At 42.1% G+C, this 19,614-nt stretch overlaps 1 protein-coding gene and 1 pseudogene across 3 annotated transcripts in view; both read left to right on the top strand.

The window, feature by feature from the left end:
- LHFPL2 (LHFPL tetraspan subfamily member 2) overlaps positions 1 to 17,999 on the top strand; it is a 129,769-nt gene extending 111,770 nt beyond the window's left edge. For all 3 annotated transcript variants that reach the window (XM_030470069.1, XM_030470068.1, XM_030470067.1), the window contains one exon: positions 13,485 to 17,999. In XM_030470069.1, the coding sequence (XP_030325929.1) occupies positions 13,485 to 13,741 (257 nt within the window). In that variant the 3' untranslated portion in view covers positions 13,742 to 17,999. The remainder of the gene's footprint in view (positions 1 to 13,484) is intronic.
- LOC115601049 lies at positions 13,822 to 17,999 on the top strand (annotated as a pseudogene).
- Positions 18,000 to 19,614: the final 1,615 nt, after the last annotated feature.

Here is a 19,614-nt window from a genome sequence, read left to right as displayed (position 1 = left end):
GGGCCACCTTCTCCTTCCCTCTTGGTGGTGCTCTTAAGCAGATGTTTTCAATTCATGAAAATAGTTTTGTTACAACAAAAATTAGGAGATTTGTTTGCTCAAAATGTGAATCCGGCTTCTCCCCTCCTGACCTCCACTGAGGTGGCCAGACATGTCTGCAGCAGCAGACAGGAGGTATCTAGACAGGAGGTATAATGACAGGTGCTAAAACCTTTATGAAGCTGATTGGTTTCATTTGCATAGTTGAAACCTAAATTAATCTAAGCACACAGGGGAAGTAGGCTAAAACTGAATTTGCTGCTTGCTGCAGCCCTCCAGAGCCAGCAGTATGGGCTAGAGACCAGCTGACACTGGCTCCCGAAGCACTAGCACAGTGGCTCTCGCCATCCTCCACTTCATGCATCTTCAGTATAAAAGTGTACTGCTTATTTCATGTCACCCACAATGTAAGGTTTGTGCTTCTAGGGCAGAAGTAGATCCCTAAATTTGCTTGCATGATGGCATACAATTAGCAGATGAATATCTTTTAGATAAAAATTACTGGTTTTGCTGTAGTCATGCCTGGTTTACAGAATTTGCCAGAACCAGTGCAACAAGGAAGCAGCTTGCAATGCAGATTTAGCCAGGGGAAAATTTTAGCTTATTGCTTTCTTGCCCTGTACTTCAAAAACAATTCATGAATCCTGTTTTTCAAGAGATGACATTACTTCTTTTCTGTTGGAGGGGAGAGACTGGTTACCGGCATAAGTAGATGTTTGGGATGCCAGAATTGGGTCTGTTGAAAAGATAACTTTACTTACAACTCTGTCACCATTTCAAAATATCTAGTATAACATCAAGATGAGCAGGAAGTAGGTTCCTGTTCACAACACCGTGTACTTGTGAGAATATATATGCAAATTCTGTTTTGTTATCATCAAACCAGCTGTATCTGTAATGGGACTTGTGACCTCAAGAATGAACAATACGGTCCACAAAGCACTTCTTACATGTCAGAAAATGGATCAGGCCTTTTTAAGCTGTACTGAGGATAGGAGTACTTGCCTTCTTTCAATTCAGATAAATGACACAGCATGAAACTGGGTAATACAAAGGTCATGTTACTGAAACTGTTGCTATGGGAAGTATGTCTGCCAGTATTTGCAGCCAGGCATCTTGTGGCTAGCAACTTGTTTTCTCAAGATGAGTTTTACTAGGTCCACTGGTACTTTTGTGTCAGTAGCGTTACAGCATCTGCTTACTTTGTTGAAATTACTTTCCAGCAGTTAATTATCACAGCTGTTAATTTCATCTTTCTCAGTTCCCGAGTTTTGGAAACTGCTTAAGGAAGTTGTTCAGGAAGGACAGTTCTTACAGTATGGTTAATCCATCCAGGGGTTATGATAGATAGACTAACGCCCTGATCAAGAGAACTAGATAAAACCCTGCCTTAGTCACGTTAAGAATAAGATAATTCTTTCAAATGTGAACAATTATGTTTTAAATAAGTGTAGGAGGAGAATTCAGAAAATGAATTTGTTTATCAGCCTGTATCAGTCCAATATTTGCAAGTATGTCAAACATTTAATTTTCAAAGATGAGATGCACCCATGGCAGAGTAATCTACAGGAACTCAGGATCTTGCAGACTTAATCTCATTTAAAATCTCTGTATCTTTGCAGTAGAGATTTAATAGAATTAAAAACATACAACAAGTTAATTAATTCCAGGAATTCATCATGAAAAAACAATAACAAACACCGGATATATCTAGCAACACTGGTTATGACCTGGATGATGCCTACAGTGAAATTACAGAACAGAAAGCAACATGTCTTCTGTAACGGTCCTTGGACAAGTGTGCAAACTCTCATTTAGGTCAGCGGGAAGGAGCCATATACATATCTGGTGCATAGAGGAGTTCTTTTGTGAGAGAAAATTAGAAATACAAAGCCATAAAGGAAGAAATATGGCTCTTGTTTAAACTCCTGTAATTCCTTCTACCACTCATTTTCATGCTGCAGTGCCTTTCATTCTGGAGCTGTAGAAACAGTAATCAGTGGCCCTGTTTTTTGAGGTATCTGAGGATCATTTCATCTGGAAAAGCATCTCTTCTCTGCAGTAGAGAGTACAAAAAATGGAGCCATGTAATTAAATAGATAATTACTACCCAGCAGAAAGAAGACCAGGCAGACTTTAATTTGAATGTGTTTTTGGGGAAAGTACTCTATTTTTACAGTCTGTGAATCACTTGAAATGCAGAGACTAGAAGAGGCAACATGTTATTATATGGTAGCTGATAAGAACCAATTCAAAGTAAATTTTCACAGTAATCATCTAGTTATAGGTAGTAAATAATTTGTGATCCTGTATTGACTTATCTTGACATATATAGGATAGTTGCATATGTGTTTATAAGCCTTACTGGGCTTGGGTACTTCACTTTGGTGCTAAATAATATAATCTAAACAAAGCCTCTTCTCAAAGCGGGGAGCTTAGGACAGAGCCGGAAACAGGTTAGGCGTCTGTTTTTGACACAGTTTACTCTTTGAAATTCATCATTAACGGCTTCTGTTGGCATCTTCTTTTAACCTGTAAAAGGGCATAGCTGGGCAGAGCTGACCCCTGTGTTTTTTTCCCTGTGGGGAGCTATGCTGCTGTGTGCCTGGGAAGGCTCTGGGGAGAGCGGAATAGAAAGGGTGCTAGTATGTCAGGAAGGCAGCTGGGTTTGGGAGCTTGCTTTCTGTTACTCCTGTTCTGCTGTGCTGGAGTGGGGTTGCATTGCCAGGCAGGTTTACTGGATGGGGATAAAATAGCTCCTCTCCTCTAAAGTCTTTCCAGTATGGTGACAGCTTCATCTGGGAGGCCTCTTGTGGGTCACCCACTTCTCATCACTTTCTCTGTTCACAGTCCACTGTCTCCTCCCCTCAAATTTAGGGGCTTGACTCAATGGGTTTCTGACAGAAGCATAAAAAACTCCAACAACCCAAACATACAGAAATTGGGTTGCATCAGGCAGATGGCTGTGTCCCAGCCACATGCCGAGGGGTGTCTCTAGTTTGGCTGCATTTTGCTGTTGTGAGGCTTAGCAGGCTGCGTTGCTGGCAGTTATGCCTTTAACAGGTATACATCTAGTCAGACAAAGCAGTGGTTTCTGTCCTCAAAGGCTGCTGCATGTGGGCCCAGAGCATTAGGTTCCCTCAGCCACCTTGTCACTGTGTCTGCTAGGGCCCACATGCTGCAGGTTTAGGCTTCCTCCCATCACCCCAGCAGTTTCTTCTGAAGCACTGCTGGGGGATGACTCAGCTGGTTTTTTCCCCTGGCACTTGTGCTCAGTCCCAAGCAGTGAAGTCTCTTCCACAGTGCTTTCTCTTTCCAGGTATCTCACAAGCTCTCCTGTGTTCATTCTTCTGTCCTTTCCATGATTTCTTCTTTTAGCCTTTTGTTACTGTTCGCGTCTTCTGTCCTGTGCTGTGGCACCTTTGAGAGTTCCTCCATCAGACAGTACTCCAGCGCCTGGCCACCAGTTCGGTTCCAGGAGAGCAGATTCTACCCTCAAATGCAAGGAAACTTCTCCACAGTTTTCTAAAATAAAAAAGTGAAACCCAGTTGGAAGCCAGCTGTGTCTATAGCAGCCTGTCTTTGCTGCTGGAAGAGTTTGTTTTACATCTCTTGCACTAAGAAGTAGTTCAGCGTGCTACACTTCCTGGTCATCATGTCCATTTGGGAGGCTGTGTGATTAGGAAGGTAGCCTGAGCAGAGTGTGATGGGAACCATCTGCAGGCAAAGAGGATTGGAGCTGCTTGTGGGGGTGTATGAAGTAGGATCCAGCTGCTCAGGGTGGGCTCGTGGTGCGTGGGGCTGAATGGCTGCACACTCTGGGCTGCTGGAAGGTAAGGAGGCCGCTGAGAGTTGCAAAGGAAGAAGCTGAGAAGGAAGCAGGAGGTCAGCCAGCACCCTCCTTGGAGAGGAGAGAAAACGCCGGGGGGGGGGGGGCACAAAGCTGCTAAAGCTCTTCAGTGGTGAGAGCATGATGTGAAAGATTGTGATAGTTGCAAGGTAGTGCAGGATATTCGGTTGTAGGTGGCAGCATGCTGTAAAAAAGCATTATTTTGTCTGAGAAAGGGCCGAGCTGGTGAGCAAGGAGGAAGGCACCTTGTGAGCTCACGTTGTGGCCTGTGGGCAATGGAAGCTGTTGCTCAGCCGAGTTGCTCAGGCAGTAGGAGAGCACAGAAAGTGGTTTTGCCCTCGAAGGCAAGGAAGCTTCTTGTTTGTCTTTCTAAAATGCAGAGACTGCATTTTTCAAAAAGCATATTTCCTCTTGGATTCAGCTCACAGTTTTTCTTTTCTGATGCCAGAATTCTGAATTCCTGGGGAAAGAAAGGAAAAAAGAGGGTGGGGGGGATTTCTAATGGAAATCCTGACAGTCTGAACTGCTTTTGCTGTCTGCGGTATAGTGCTTCCTGTAACCTATATGGCCAAATGCCAGCACGACATCTAGTACACGCTTGGCTGCTGAAAGTTCAAGCAAAGGGGACTGCTGTGTTGGAATATGCCAGGGAAGAAAAACTGAGTTCAAGTGCTAAGTTGCTATTGAGCTAGAGGGGGAGTAACTTCAAAGGAATAAAGTGAAGATTTCAGTGTTTTGTTAGATATGGTGGTCAAACCATCTCCTCTGCTACCAAGGAGAGGTAGGAACAGTAGATTTGGTGGTCAGCTCATCACCTCTGCTACCAAGGGCACATGGGAACAGTAGACACCTAGCAGATTATGATAGAAAAATAAACAAAAAACCCAGCTTTTCAGTGACCAAGTGGCAGCTGATTTTCCTGGAAGGATAAATCTCTTACATTAAACAGTGCTCAGTATGAGATTCTCATGCTTCCCACTAAGAAGTGTTTCACTGTGGCACAAGCACATCGTAGTCCCCTACCTCTACCAGGGTGGGTGAGAATCTGAGAACTTCTTCATACCTCTGCCCTGGCAATATGAGGTAAGAGCGTGCTGGCTGCCCCTGAGAGCCCAGAGGGATAGCTGGAGGGTAGCAGGGCTCCCTTTCCATCAGATTTTTGCTTCTAGACCTTACAGCCAAGACTGATGCTGCTGTTCACATATAGGATGCAAACATTAGGAGAATATTGAAACTCAACAAATGATGTGTATTCACTCAAATTCAAGAAAAAAGATGAAAGCACCTCTTTCAGGATGAGGGGCTAACTTATGTTTAGCTCCTGTCCTCAGTGCGTCTGGTGTGGTGGTGAAGGAAATCAGTGGGTTTCAGTTTTGCTCCCTTCCCCAACACAGATGACCCACACTCTACTGCTGTACAACCCATAAAGCTACCTGAAATTCACCCCTTCCTGCATCCCCCTTCACCTTTTCCTTCTTATTCAGCCTTAGTTCCTCTGCAGCTCCTGTCCCCTGCTCCCCCAAGGTCTTGTTTGTGCAGTGGGATCTGCACATCCCACTGCACAGTATTGAGGAAATGTAACACCATGACAAAGATGACCTGCAGCCCTTTTACCTCTTTGCTTAAGTCAGGGCAGGTTCTTGCTTCAGCCTCCCTTACAGAGCTGTGGTCAGGAGGTGGTGGGTTTCATTTCCTTTCTGCTGATTCAGCATAAGCAATTGCTGTTTTGAGGTCATGGCGCTCACTGGTCAAACGACAGTGGAAAGGGTTATGGTGAATGGCGTGAAACATACTGGGTCTTCTCCTCTGCTTCTTTCATGGATGGAATAATTAATATGGCCTGGTACTTTCTTCCCTGACTCAGGAACCTCTTGAATTTACCACTACAATTCAGTTTCTCATTTAGCAGCTTCAAGCTTTTTGTTGGGCCATCCTAAGTAAAAAACACTCAGTGCTTCATTGGCTTTTAAGGTAAAATGTGAGAGGCGACCACTTGCATAGCTGTGCCTGAGCAGTGGCTCTCCGAGTGGAGAGATCTTTGGTTACCTCTCCACTTGTAAACATTTGGCTTTTCCCCTGTAAGGTGCTTTATCTTCACTTAATTGCTGGGTTAGCATCTGCTGCACGGGAACTCGTGTAGTGTGGTGACATGACGCCACATGGCTGATGGCCAGCATAAGAGGCAGCGGTGCCACTGCAAGGCTTGGGACTGATCTTACTTTGAGTCTCTGCATTTCCTTCCCTCCTACCTGAGAGGGACTCTGACCACATACATAAAAATTATTAAAAGCTAATGGCAAATTCACCCTTCGCGCTCCTGAAAACAGGAGTCTGCAGGCTCCGGCTTTGTTACAGGGAAGTCCAAGCAGTTAGATCACACCAATAGCAAAAAAACCCAAACCTCAAATCCCTCATATGATGTCATCCTGCCAAAGCAACCCACATCAAGCTGATAAACTGACTTATTTTTGGATTTTTCTGTGGATAACAAAATATACTTCAGAGTTGAGTCTCCCACCAGTAGTCCCCCGCGCTGTATTCCTGTCCCTGTTTTCACACCCCAACATCAGTAATGCCATTAGAAGTTTATATATGTTTGCATAGGTTTGGTAGTGAATGAGCATCTTTGATTTCTTTAATAAATGGGAAAAGCTGCATGAGAAAATGGTATAGTTAATTTACTGTTGAAGAGTAGGGATCTTACCCTCAGCTTAGGTAAGGCAGTGATTTAGGGAACTGCTTTTTCTTCTGGTAAGTGCTTACCCTTATATAACCCGGAGACAGTTTTAAAGGGAAAAAAATACCTGTGCAGGTTTTGAGCCATCACTTAGTTACACTTTTAAACAATTCATTCTTCTGCCTCAGCTTAGGGTATCCTAGGTACACTGAAAGCTGTAGATGGCTGTAGTCCTCTGCAGTAACTGCAGGTACACAGGTATGAATCTTGCCTCAATGCATTTCCCACTGGCAACCTTCCCCACCCTCAATAGCCATTCTTCCAATTTATCCCAAATCCCCTCTTGCTTGTGCAAACCTGCATTGTGTGTGGAGTCCTGGTAGGCTTTTTGAAGCATTGACCTCCTTAATGTTAGGAGGTTTTCTTTCATTGTGCAGTGTTTCCAAGTGGGCCAGAGGCCGTCTCCAAGGCACTAAGGGCTTGCAGAGTCTCCCCTTTCTCTTTGGGCAAAGACCTTCTTGCCTCTGGTCAGCTGCTTGCATTCAGTGGGTCATTCTCCATCACCCAGGGGGATGGAGAGCAGCTGCAGAGGCACTTCTGGGGCCCGGTGCTGAGGGTACTGTAACTGATGCTCCCTTCAGCATCTCAACACACAGGATTAGCTTTTCCTATCCCTAGTGTGGAGTGCTGAGACCACCACATCAGCTGGCCTGAGCCCACCTCATTAACTCTGGTCTGATTAAAATGGGATTACTGAATCATTTCTCAGGGCTGATGGTGTCTGCTATACAGCTGCTGAGTAGGAGGCCATCGCTTTGGTTGTCTGCTGATAGATGAAGAGGTCAAAAGCATGCAAAAGCAGCTTGTAGTATTCCTGCTTTGTAGGGGTTTGTTAGGGACAGTTTGCATATGTGAAATTCCTCTTGAGTTAAGCTAGGGTAGTACATCTGTACAAATACTTTACACATTTCTGTACAAATATTTTACACATTAAATTGTTCAGGTATTCAGCCTACTGAAAAATTTGGAAGTACATGGAGCAAAGGCAAGGTTATTTTGCCTGGCTGGTGCAGCACCCTTGGGCTGAGCATTAATCTCCTGTGGCTGTGCAGAAGATGAGAACAATCAGGATCACTGCCACTGAGGAAGCGACCCACCTGCGCTGCCCGCGTGGTGGTGTGCAAGACTGATCCCTCCCTGCCTTTAGCCTTCCTCTCTTCCTCTCTTACAATGTTGCTCAGTTGTGCTGCTCCATGGGAGCCTGTTGCAGTGCCACCTCATTGATCACAGCTGCTTAATTTCCTGTTTCTTCAGCAGCATTTACAAGCTTTTTCTGTTATTTTGCTAGGAAATGAGAAGATAGTTTCAGGCTTTGCAATGGAAATTGGCTTTGTTAGTATATGCTGTTGTTTAGTATGGCACAACAGCAGCTGCACAAGAGACTGTCAAAACTAAATAGCATGCCTTCACTTAGCTAAACAAGCATCTGCTTAACCCCTGTCTCGAGGATTGCTTCCAAGGATGGAATCAAAAAGCTTTTACTCAGATCTGACCGCGGCACATAATAGGACATACAAATGCTCGTAACGATAGATGGGTCTGTTGGTTTTCCATGATGTTAGCCTGGCAGCGCTACTGCAGTGTATAAGCCAGGAGGAGCAATTGCTTGCTGCAGTTCCAGGCCCTTAAATGGGGGAGAGTTCTTGATGCACAAATGCAAAAAGGCTTCCTATAGCAGAAGCACTGTCTTCAGAAACAGCGTTGCACAGCAGTGCAGTCTGCTGTATTTGTATTGATATTTCACAGTATGCTATAATGTTTTGCTTTGGTGTTTTTGGACAAAGGAGTTGCTTCTCCATCATTTGAATATAGAATTGCTGATGTCTAATAGGTTGTCTGTTGTAGTCAGGAAATATATTTTAGTCTAATAATCCCAATAAATTCTATATCTCATCTAAATTCTGTATTTCTTAGGACTTTTTTTTGAAAACAGGTAATTAGGGACTGATAATAAAATGTTATGTGGGCAAATTGCCTTCAGTAAAAGATGGGAAAATGTTCTTGGCTGACAGACTAATACCAAAGAGTTTTAGATGAGGTCTTTGGATAAAACAGTGATTTAAATAGTTTTCTGTTGTCATTCTTAGGCATCTGGCAGCACTGTGTAGCATTCTTTCAGACCTGTGTTTTAAGGAATCCTAAGAGGAAAGGTAACTGGGAGCTGGCAATAACTAACAATAAAGAAAACATTATGGAAAAATTATCATACTGATTTAAAGAAATGGGATAGAGCTAATTAAGAAGTAGGAACAAGAGTATGTGTACAGCAAAAGCTGCACTCCCAGTTAAATCTGGAGCAGAGAGCAAGCCTGAACTCTGGAGCCTGCAGAGGAACAGTTTGTAATGTTTTCAAAATGAATTTGTTCCTCCCAGCAGGGAGAACAAACAGCAGTAATTCTGCAGGTAGATTGGCTGTAAATTAAAACTCTCATTTATTTACATCACCATGAAGAACTGAAAGGATCTGTTGCAGAAAACTTAATTCAGATAGAGTATATTTTTGTTCTGTGTTCTTTCTCTTGAAGATTGGCTTCTCTTCAAAGACACTGGGACAAGAACAAAACCTGATTTATTAAGTAAAAGAAATCTCTATCATTAATATTTACTGTCCTCCTACCAGATCTGTCTCAAGGAAGACTGTTGACAGGAGATAATTGTTGCTTTATGAGATTATGCTCACATAAAATTGCACAACACAAACCCGAGCTTTCTACTTTCATGGATAACAAAAGCTTAAGTGCCTGTATCTTAATTTATAGCATTAAATGGCTTAGAAAGCCACACAATGCAGATGAAATACGCAAGTAATATTTGAAAAAGTGTAAGAATAACTGAATCAAATGCACAAAACATGGGAATGATAATAGTTAATCCAGACAGCAAGTTTTATATACAAATCTAGATTTTATTAGGAGCTACTCTTGTGTTCTTGTGTGCAGGGAGTATAAATGAATGCCAGGGATAAGGATGCTTGGCTCCCCTTTCCAGCCCCTTGAAAACTGCAGGCTGGGCTCTGCACCGTGTTTCAGTCAGTGACATGATCATCTGCTCCTGGCTTAGTGCCCCCCATCCAGCGCCCTCCTCCGCCTTCCCCGCGGGGACTCTTCAGAAAACAACATCATGTGCCCTGTGGTGCTTTGTGCTGTCCACAACTGAAAAAACACTTCTTTCCCTTCGACAGTTCTTTAAGACTGTCTCGTTGCAGAGGATGTAAAAGAAAAGCTTGATAACCAGCAGGCAATGGGTTGGATGAAGCTATTGCTGGTGTGCTGTTTGGGGTTAGCTCACACCCCGTCTCTGTGTGTCTTGCCTGAAAAGCACCTTGTCAGCTATTGGAGGCCAAAATGGTGAGCAGAGCTGACAGGCTTTGTGGTAACACAAGTAAATGACCAAAACTGAGAGCTACAGGCAGGCAAGACTCAGGGGCTGAGCAGCAGCTATAGAAAAGCAGACATAGAGGCAGTTAAGCTTAAACTTCTATCAAAGAACCAAAGAGATGTAAGGGACCTGGCCAGGCTCTGCCCTTTCTCATACACTGGTATGAGAAACCAGAGTTGAGACTTTACCATGTTTTTTCCTTTGTGGAATGTCTTGCCACAGCCTGGCCTTTAAGTGGTTTTTGCTCAACTGCAGCAGCTTGCACATGTGTTAGGTGTAGATCAAGGCTACGCTGTTAGCTGTAGAAACAGTGGTCTGCCTTTTTTGTGTTGTATAAAATGGTTGTGAAGTTCTCTGCAGGTCAAAGTTGGAAGAGCACAGAGACTGATGAGCTATTTGTATTGCATTTAGCCCTTCTGCCTGTTGAAAAGCACACTGTGACTCTCCAAGCAGCATCCCCTGCCCTCATCAACCTCTCCTGCCCTCGCTACCACCCCTTCAGTATCTTGCCTTATTCTTTCCATATGGGTACTTTTCCTTCCCCTCCCTTACATCCACGTTCCCAAGAGCAGAGAGGTTGTTCTTCTTGGGAGTCTCTGGAAGCTGCTGCTCTGGTTACTGGTAGTTGGACAGTTAAGTGCTTTGGATTGCTGGGTTCTGCTTTAGCCCATGGTTTGCTCTGCTGGTGGGTGGTAAAGCATCTTCTATGTTGTTTAAGCTGCAGGAGCCATTGAAATTAGCTCTGTAGCCTGCAAGCACCTCTTTTGTAGTCACTGGGAAGCAGGAGGCAAAGCTCCTCTTGATGGTTTTACTTGAGCACCCTTTTTTGGGCAGGTAGGGAGAGTCAGGAAGGGATCTCTGCACTCTGCGCAGCTCAGCCATTGCTACTGGTACTGGAGCTGTGAGCTGAAAATGTGGTCAGGAGCCTGTGCCTCTCCACGTGCTGTTAGCCAACATGAAATCCAGGGAGTGCTGTTTCCATGGTGGGCATGTTGAGTTGGCTTAATTGAGTCATCTTTATTTACTTTTCCTAGCAAGTAGGAACCAGGTAGTTATCAAATGAGAGGTGCATGTCCTGATAAGCTTTCAGTCTGCACTGAAATGGAGTAGTAGAAGGTAGGTTTGTTATGCTAGGTCTGTATCTGCTTCACAGATTTAGCTATCTGAAGGAGAAATCAGGTGAGACTCTGACCGTATTTAAGTCCATAATTAAGACTTTTCTCCAAATTTTGTTTTCATCTGTGAGAAAGCCGCTGTAGTTTATCAGGTTATGAGCTGTAGTCAGTGTTTCTTCAGGATACTCTGTACTCTTATAAAAAAAAAATTCAGTAAAGTCCTGATGACTGCACTTGACAGTAGTGCTGCAGCCTTTTGGGGGGGGCTGAGTTTTATCAGCTTCAGGCATATACCACAGAACCAGCAGCTTTCAGGAGTTGTTCTTGTCTTGGTGGAGAAGGATATAGCTTCTTGGTGCTGCTTCTGACTCAACCATAAGACAGATTTGCTGTTAAACACAGGCTCTCTGGTTTGTGAGTGATGGGGTGGTGAACTTGAAACATTTCCTTGTTGGCAGCAGCTACGTTGGCATTTCAGATCCGGCTTCTTAACTCGGTGATTTTTAACTACCAGAGGGCTCGTGATCATCAGAGAAAATGGTGACCAATGTACAGTCAGAAAAATACATAGTGTGGTCATGCCGGTTACACAGAACAGGAAACTAGTGATGAATAGAGGAGAAGGAACTGCTGGTGTTTAGTCTGAAACAGCTGCGGGGCTCAGCAGAATGAGAGCACAGCTTATCCAGGTCTGCCCAAGATAAAGCAGTACTTTATACTTAATGTAGTTTGGCCAATCAGCCAGGAAACACTACATAAAATTTGTCATTGGTTCTTTAATGTAGGCAGTGATGAAATCCCTTCACAGAGAACGGATATCACTCACTAATGGATTTTGCTGCCCCAAAGAATAATGACATTTAGTTCATTCATGCTCATGATGTTGTGTCATCATTAGAAAAATGCTGGAGGAAGGACTTTCTTTTGTGAAGTGTCTGGCATTCACAGAAGTTGACTTTAGACAGATGGATGGCGGGGTTTGCATTTTGTGTATATGAACTGCTTACCAGCTAGGACCCAGCTTTTCTTTCTCAAGTGAGCAAGTTTTCTTGCATCTGGCTGAATTTCTTTAAACAAGCAATTAAGGAAGCCTAACATACTGTAAAACAGGCTAGTCTATCTGAAGAAGATGCAAACAAGTCTTTCCAGCTGTTCTTGGTAATCATTTAGTATATGGAAAAAAAGGGAACTGTTTTCTATCTTACTGCTTGGTAGAAATTTGGGGATTAGTTCAAATCTAATGGATAAACCAGCACCATACATAAAAAGTACAACTTTCAGCCCACTTCTAGAAGGGCTGAAAGCACCTTTACTACCTATTTTCATCAAGGCGCCAAGTTGAATAAAGGGCTTTACAGTGCAGGACAAATAAACCAGTAATATTTATGGGATCTGAAAGGTTGTAATCATTTTCTGGATAAACTGGTTTTGTTTAAGCCAAAACTACTTTTTGTTAATTCTTCCTGTTCTTCTGATTAAAATTTTAAAGAAAACAGAATGTAGCCATTAGCATATTAGTCATTTCGATTAAATTTCTCATCTTTGTGCAAAGACAAATCACATGCTCAGGGACTCTAGATCAGATAGATAAAACATCTAGTCTGAGGTTTTTACTTCTGGGATGAGGCACAGCAGGTAGTTTAGCAGGATGGAAAGCTGCGGCTTTTGCTCCTGCATCATTAGAAATGTGTTTTCCCTCTGCAGCAGTCAATCACCTGACTCCAGAATCCTTTCACTGCAATAGCAGCTTACTGAGCTGACAGTGGTATTTTTGTATTGCCCTAACGTGGCCAAAGAAGCAGATGTAGTGTGAGGCGGTTTTTTGTTTGTTTGTTGGGGTTTTTTTCTTTTTTCTTTTTCCAGGCAAGAAAATCAATGTAGGAAAACTCCAGAGGAAAGAAGGCCGGAATGCTTACAATGATGCCTAAATAAAGCTGAGTGAGGGCTAGCTAAACATAAACTCAAAACCAGATGCAGATATTCATAATTATTGGAAAAGTGCAAGTATAAACCATAGGTAGACATGCTAGAATGTTTTGCAAGCTCTGTATGCCTAGCAGTAATGTGTGAAAACAGCGGATGTAGCAGAAACAGACAAATTAAAATTAGGACTAGGCCATTATCATCTGAAATAAGCCTTTCACAAGGAAAACCACAAAATAGCTCCAAGTTTAGCTAAAACACTGTATGGTATATTTTAGGGAACAATCAGTAAAGGAACATTGGATGGATGAGAAAGAGTAGTCTTCTGCTAACGATGGTACTTAGGCATGAGTACTGACCATCATAACCATTACTGTATCTGTTGCATTTGGTGTTAAAGTGGTCATTTGTTAAACTTCTGTTTTTCTGTTTTTATTTCTAGGCCTCTTCCTTATTTTAGGCTTGATAATTTACCCTGCAGGTTGGGGATGCCAGAAAGCAATAAGCTATTGTGGACCTTATGCTTCTGCTTACAAACTAGGAGACTGCTCCTTGGGCTGGGCTTTCTACACAGCTATTGGTGGCACTATTCTGACGTTCATCTGTGCAGTCTTCTCGGCGCAAGCTGAAATAGCCACGTCCAGTGACAAAGTGCAAGAAGAAATAGAAGAAGGAAAAAACCTTATCTGCCTCCTTTAACTCCAGTGGGGAAAAAATACCAGTGCCTGGATCTTAATCTGCTTTCCATTGACTGGTCAAGCAGATAACGCTTACTTGTTTCTACCATTTGTGTGATTGAGCCCCATGCATTCCAGCCCCGAACTACTGTAATGGTCTTTCTCCCTTGCTGGGCGATGAGGATCAGAGAAAGGATCCCAAGAAAGCAGAATGTAAATATTGGGGATTTTTTTAGTTTCATTCTATGATCAGGACACAGTGGAATATACTAATCTGACTGGGAGGTGAGGAATCATGTATATAGCAGGAATGTTGCTGTTATAACTGACAAATTCTGATTGATCGGATTGCCTTACCCACCTTGGTCGCTTTGAGGAATTTGGATTTAAAATAATAAAAGCAAGCACATTTTTTTTTCTTATACAGAGAAAAGAAGCCTATTTTAATTAGGCTTTGTTCCCAAGGGCTCCCCTCACCTGTGAATATTTCACCACCACCTGGGTTGGTACCATCCTTTTCACTGAGGTGCTTTTTGATACAAAACTTACTTAAAGTACAGTGCCTTCTCAGATAGTAAGTACATGTTGGAGAAAGGAGAGCTGATGTGACACGGTTTACACCAACCTTTAACCACTTATAAAGTGGAGTCCCTGCCAGGTATTTTTGTGTTAAAACTTACAGTGCAAAGTCTGTACCACTTAAGTGTTACATGATTGTGTTTCCATTGGCTAGACAGAGAAGCTGCTGTTACACTGGCTTTCACCTGACTCTGATAAAATGTTTTGAAGTAACCACTGTTAGAAATATTTCTACAGCCTTTATTAATAAACTCCTGACATCCCAAGCAGATGACAACTCCCCACAGCACAGCTGGGCATTGTTTTGGGAATGCCAACAGCCTGGCTTGGGCTGTAACCTCTCCTACAAAGGTAGATCACACGCTGGACTTCAACAGTATTATTCTTTCTCTTGCCAGTGAGATCTCATTCCTAGTCTACAGATCAGTCTGCCTCATGACTCAGAGCCACACGAGCCCTTAAGAAATTTTTTCAGGAAGTCTTGCCAAATTCTACATAGCTCGGAAGATCTTTTCCTTTTTTTTTTTTTTTTTTTTTTCCCCAACCTTACCTGCTTGTAGTATGGACTCTTTTCCAGCTCAGTCAGGAGAAATAAAACAGACCTTGCCACAAATGACATTCCTTTCTCAAAGACAGGTGGTTGTATTACTTGTGGTGTTGCATCACTTACTTACCTTTTCAATTTGTGTTCAGAAGTAGTTCTGGTATCTTAAAAAACAAAGAAATGATGTGTAACTGTGCAATAGGAGCATTGGGGATAATTCAGCTGAGTAGTAGTTCTAATTAAATACTTGGTGAATTTTAGACTCCTTTTCTTACTTCTTGATATTTTAATATCATGCAATGACAGCATTGCTTTCCATCATTTCACCGTATAATATGGAGCCAGAGATTCTTGTTCATGCCTGGTCAGTCCCTTACAGTCTGCCATTAGTTATTTGTAGGTATAAAGAAATCATTGTTAGTGTACAGGTAGGTAGCTGATTTCAATACGAGAGCTGTTCAGCAGTCATGACCGCAGGCCCAGGGCCTCACAGCAGCAGCCGTGGTGATAGGGCACCCCTCCAGTGCCTGTGTGCAGCACAGACACTGCCTTGACCTAGCTGATCTATGGAGCAATCCACATCCAGCTCCAGACCTGCATGTGTCTGTGCCCAGAGCACCTTCAAGCCACACACTGGATGGGTACGGAGGTGATCTCTGAGCCACTGCGCAACAAATGCGGTCAACGTACGATGATTTTAAAAACGGATTGTTTTAATCTAGTTGCTTCTTGCATTCACCTGCTTCTGCAACCCACATCTTTCTACTTTAAAATGGTTAATTACCTGTTAAGTATTTAATTTAATAAAACTAAAGTTATGGTCTGGAACCCTTTTTGCCAAGTGCCTGCACAAAGCAAGATTGTAACAAATCAAAATTACTAGCACAGAGTAGTGTGCAAGGACAGAACTGACAGTGAGCATGTCCTGTCCACCCATGTTCCTGCCTGTCTTTCTCCTGCACACAGACATACGCATGTATTATCTGAAGGGCAGGCAGTTGGTTGTCCCTCATTCCAAACAGCTGCACTCGTGATGCTCCTCCTGATCCCACTGCATGTGGCATCTGCCAGGCCACCAGCTCAGCAGTGAGCCTCTGGGTTCTGCAAACGGGGGCGAGGAAATAGAACGGTAGCATTTTACTCAACTCAGCTAAAAACTGATTATGAAAGAGATCTTCAGTTTTAGCTTTTCTTAGGTGGGTAGCAATCCAGTGTCCATGTCACCACAATCTTAATGCTATATTAGGGTGACAAATGCTGCTTTGGCTTAAAACATTTGTTTGTCAGTCTAAGGTCAGTTCTTCCAAAAGGTTTAGAGGGCATATACAGCTTTGGCTTAGAAATAAACAATGACCAACCTTCATTTACATTACTAGCTGACCTCTGCTGTGAGCTACAGAATGCTTGAAAATTTTAATAGTGCAGTTTTTAAGTACAAAGGAGGTGTTTTTCAATGGCTGTTTTGCTTTTGTTTGCATTTGTAACCAAGAAGAACCAGCTTTTCTGCTTGTTGCTGGTGTACTATCAACTTGCTCTGCAATAACATAATCAACTAACTTGCAAGAATATCCATGTTCATTACATAGCACAGATAGAAGACAGGCTGGGAAGAAATACAGAAAAAAATCGATCAGAATTTCTATTCTTAGGGTTCTGTTTTTCTAGCAAGTGTTAAGATGGTCTATATTGCAGACTCCTTTTTCCTGGATGAGGTTTTCAGGTGCAGGGTGCAGTCATTAGCTTTGACAGCTGTTTAAAGTTGTTCCTGAAGTTCACCTCAGCAGTAGCTTTCAAAAATATTAAACAAACAAAAAAAAAGAACAAAAAAAAAAAAAAAAATTCAAACCAGGTATCAACTTAAAGCTAATTTAATTAATTCCATGAGAGGGCTGCAGAGTGTAACTGCTTCTTATGTGCATGCACTGCATAGGAGCTAGGAGAATTTGCTGTGGATTCTTTAAAACCTGTGTGCCAATTACTTCAGTTTAACTTTGTGGTATTGAAGAATTTTTCAGACATCTGTGGTTTGATAGACTTCGTAAACTAAACTTGTATTCTCTAAAGTGCCATAGACCTTTTTTTTTAATTGTAGCATATTTAAATATATATATATATATACACAAACGTGTGTGAGATGTGCAATACCAAGAATGGGGTTTGTTGTGTTTGGAGTTTGGGTTTTTTTCCTTAGTTTTTGCTTTTAAACAAGATATTTGAAAAGGCGTTCCCAAGGAAGAAGTGGCTGAGGCTTTGGTGGTGTGGACAAACTAAAGCATGGCATAAGGCAATAGAATCACTAATTCTGAAGATTTAGTAGTAAGAGCAGCTTAAATATTTATCAGAAATATCTTCTAGATTGATTTGAAATGCTCAGATCTATATAATACAGACAGTTCAACCGTGAAACTGTGTCTATCCCCAGCAATGAAAAGGCTCAGCAAGGTTTCTTAACGTGCTTTATTTGTAACATGGCACCGCAAACAACATTGCTACTGAGCTATTCCTGGGCTGCCTGTATCACCTTTCTATCTATTTTACTCAATAAAGTTCTCTGGATTCTGCTATTTTTTTCCAGCCAAATAATTTCCTTTTTACACTGTTAACCCACCCCAGAGTATCTTGTGTCCTAGTGGTAAACAAAGAGGCGTTCAAGTCTTCCTAGAAAGCAGTGGGCGCTGGTGCCCACCTCAAGGAAAGGACAGAGCCCAATAGCAGCAGAGCATGGCAGCAACACATACAGCACAGCTGCTCTGCACAGAAGAGTGGCTGCAGCAGTCCACCTAGAGTAGATTTTGAGCCATGATTTATTTGTGGTACTGTTTTTCTGTTCTTGAGTCACCACTACGTACATTTGTTAGCATGAATGATGTATCTAATGTGTTACTTTTAATCTAAATTTCAATTAAAATGTGAGTTTTCAAACTTTAACAGGAGTCTGACTACCTTAATTCAAACATATTGGACAAGTTGAACCACAGCAAGGTAGTTTAATTGTAGCATTAACAGTATGTAAGATCCCAGCCCATTGATATTGTTAGTAGTTCAGATTTCCATTGATTTTAACAGTTATTACCACTTACTGATCAGAAGTATGTGATCTGAAATTGTAGCTATGTGTAATACAATACAGTTGCATTAAAGAGACTTTCTAACTGAATGTATGTCTGACCAATGTTTTTCATTTTGCAACTAAAGCACTGCAGTTCCTGTCTTATGAAAAGGGGTACCAAAGGTTGTAAACCAAATACTGCTTAATCACACAGACATTTTAAATGGTGCTTGCCACATTGTTTCTTGCCTTTCACCTGTGACTTGACAAACACTCCAGGGAGGTTACGTACTGTTGCCTAAGCAAAAATAAAGCTTTTAGTATCTCAAAGAAGTCAATGTGTCACTTTTGTGTCACAGTTGCTACGGTCCCTTTGTATTAAATTTATATATAATTTAGTTTATTCACACTGCTAATGGTTTCTACACTTCCAAGAATTAGCTCTTGGTTAAAACTTGGAACATTCAGAAACCTACAGTCTAGAAGTTAGGGGACAGGTGCCACCCAGTGCACCACCACATTAGCAATCTCATGCATCACCACATTGGTCACGGGTAGCAGGGCTCTAAAACAGGCTATTTCCCAGCCCTACCTTAGCCCTGTTCCAAACATGTTGCCAATTACTAACGTAAGCCCCAACTTTATTGCCAAAAATCAGTCTCTGAAATTTCCCTTCTCACTAGCGGGGAAGTTTTCAATCCTGCAACATGGGCACAAAGAAGTAAAACTTCGTCTTCTCAACGCTTTGTACAGCAGCTCCCCTGTGCTGAAGTGTTCCCTTCACCTCTGAGTGATGAACAGCAATGCGTAGGAACACTCACTGAAGCAGGACTGTACGGTTGGTTTTTACATATATAAATATATGTTCTTATATATATATACACGTTTATACACACACACATTACATAGTCACATCACAGCACCAAGTATTACTATCGAGAGATGGTAAAACAAACAAGCACTATTGTTTGCGCAGACACTATCTATTAACCCAACAAAAAGCATATTTTGAACAAGCTGTATATGCTGCCATTAAACAGCTGGACAATGAATTTATCTTTTTCCAGAACAAAATACACAGCAGAGTGATCCATAAGTCATACTTGCCATCAGCACACTTTTTTTCCCCCTCAGTAGAGTGCGACATGGTATCTAGCTTTATTCTATCATAAACTAATATGCTACTGCTGAGGTGACAAATGGGCACCTTCCAGATTTTTCTGCAGATGAGCACGAAAGCCTACTTGTGGACATAAGATTAGTTTGTAGGAAAAAAAGTACAAACTAATTCTTACACATTAATGTAACTGAGTGAAACCTAACACACATTTGTTTTCATTATCTGATCCACTGTGCCTTACTTCTGATTCATAACCAGAATGCTCCAGGTGTGTGCCTTTTACTTGACAGAAATGCCTTTCCAGAAGTATGTGTGAGTGGTATTAATCACAGTTCTCTTCCCTGTGCTCGTTTCTCTATGTATAGATACCTTCCCAACTTGGTGCTTGCAACTTCTTGAGGAAAACTAGCCTCAGCAAACCAGAAGAACTATCTCTCCACAACAGGTCTTAAATTGTGTAATAATTCTAACCATAAACCATGATTGGATCATGCTGCACAATCGTGCTTACCAAGAAGGTACAACAACTGCTCCTTTAGTCTGCTGCCACTGCTGTCCTAGATGTGTAAATTACAAAGAAACAGACCCTCTGACAAAGAATTT

This window comes from Strigops habroptila, chromosome Z (genome assembly GCF_004027225.2).
Source record: "Strigops habroptila isolate Jane chromosome Z, bStrHab1.2.pri, whole genome shotgun sequence".
NCBI lineage: Eukaryota > Metazoa > Chordata > Aves > Psittaciformes > Psittacidae > Strigops > Strigops habroptila.
This window is presented reverse-complemented; position numbering and strand designations above follow the sequence as displayed.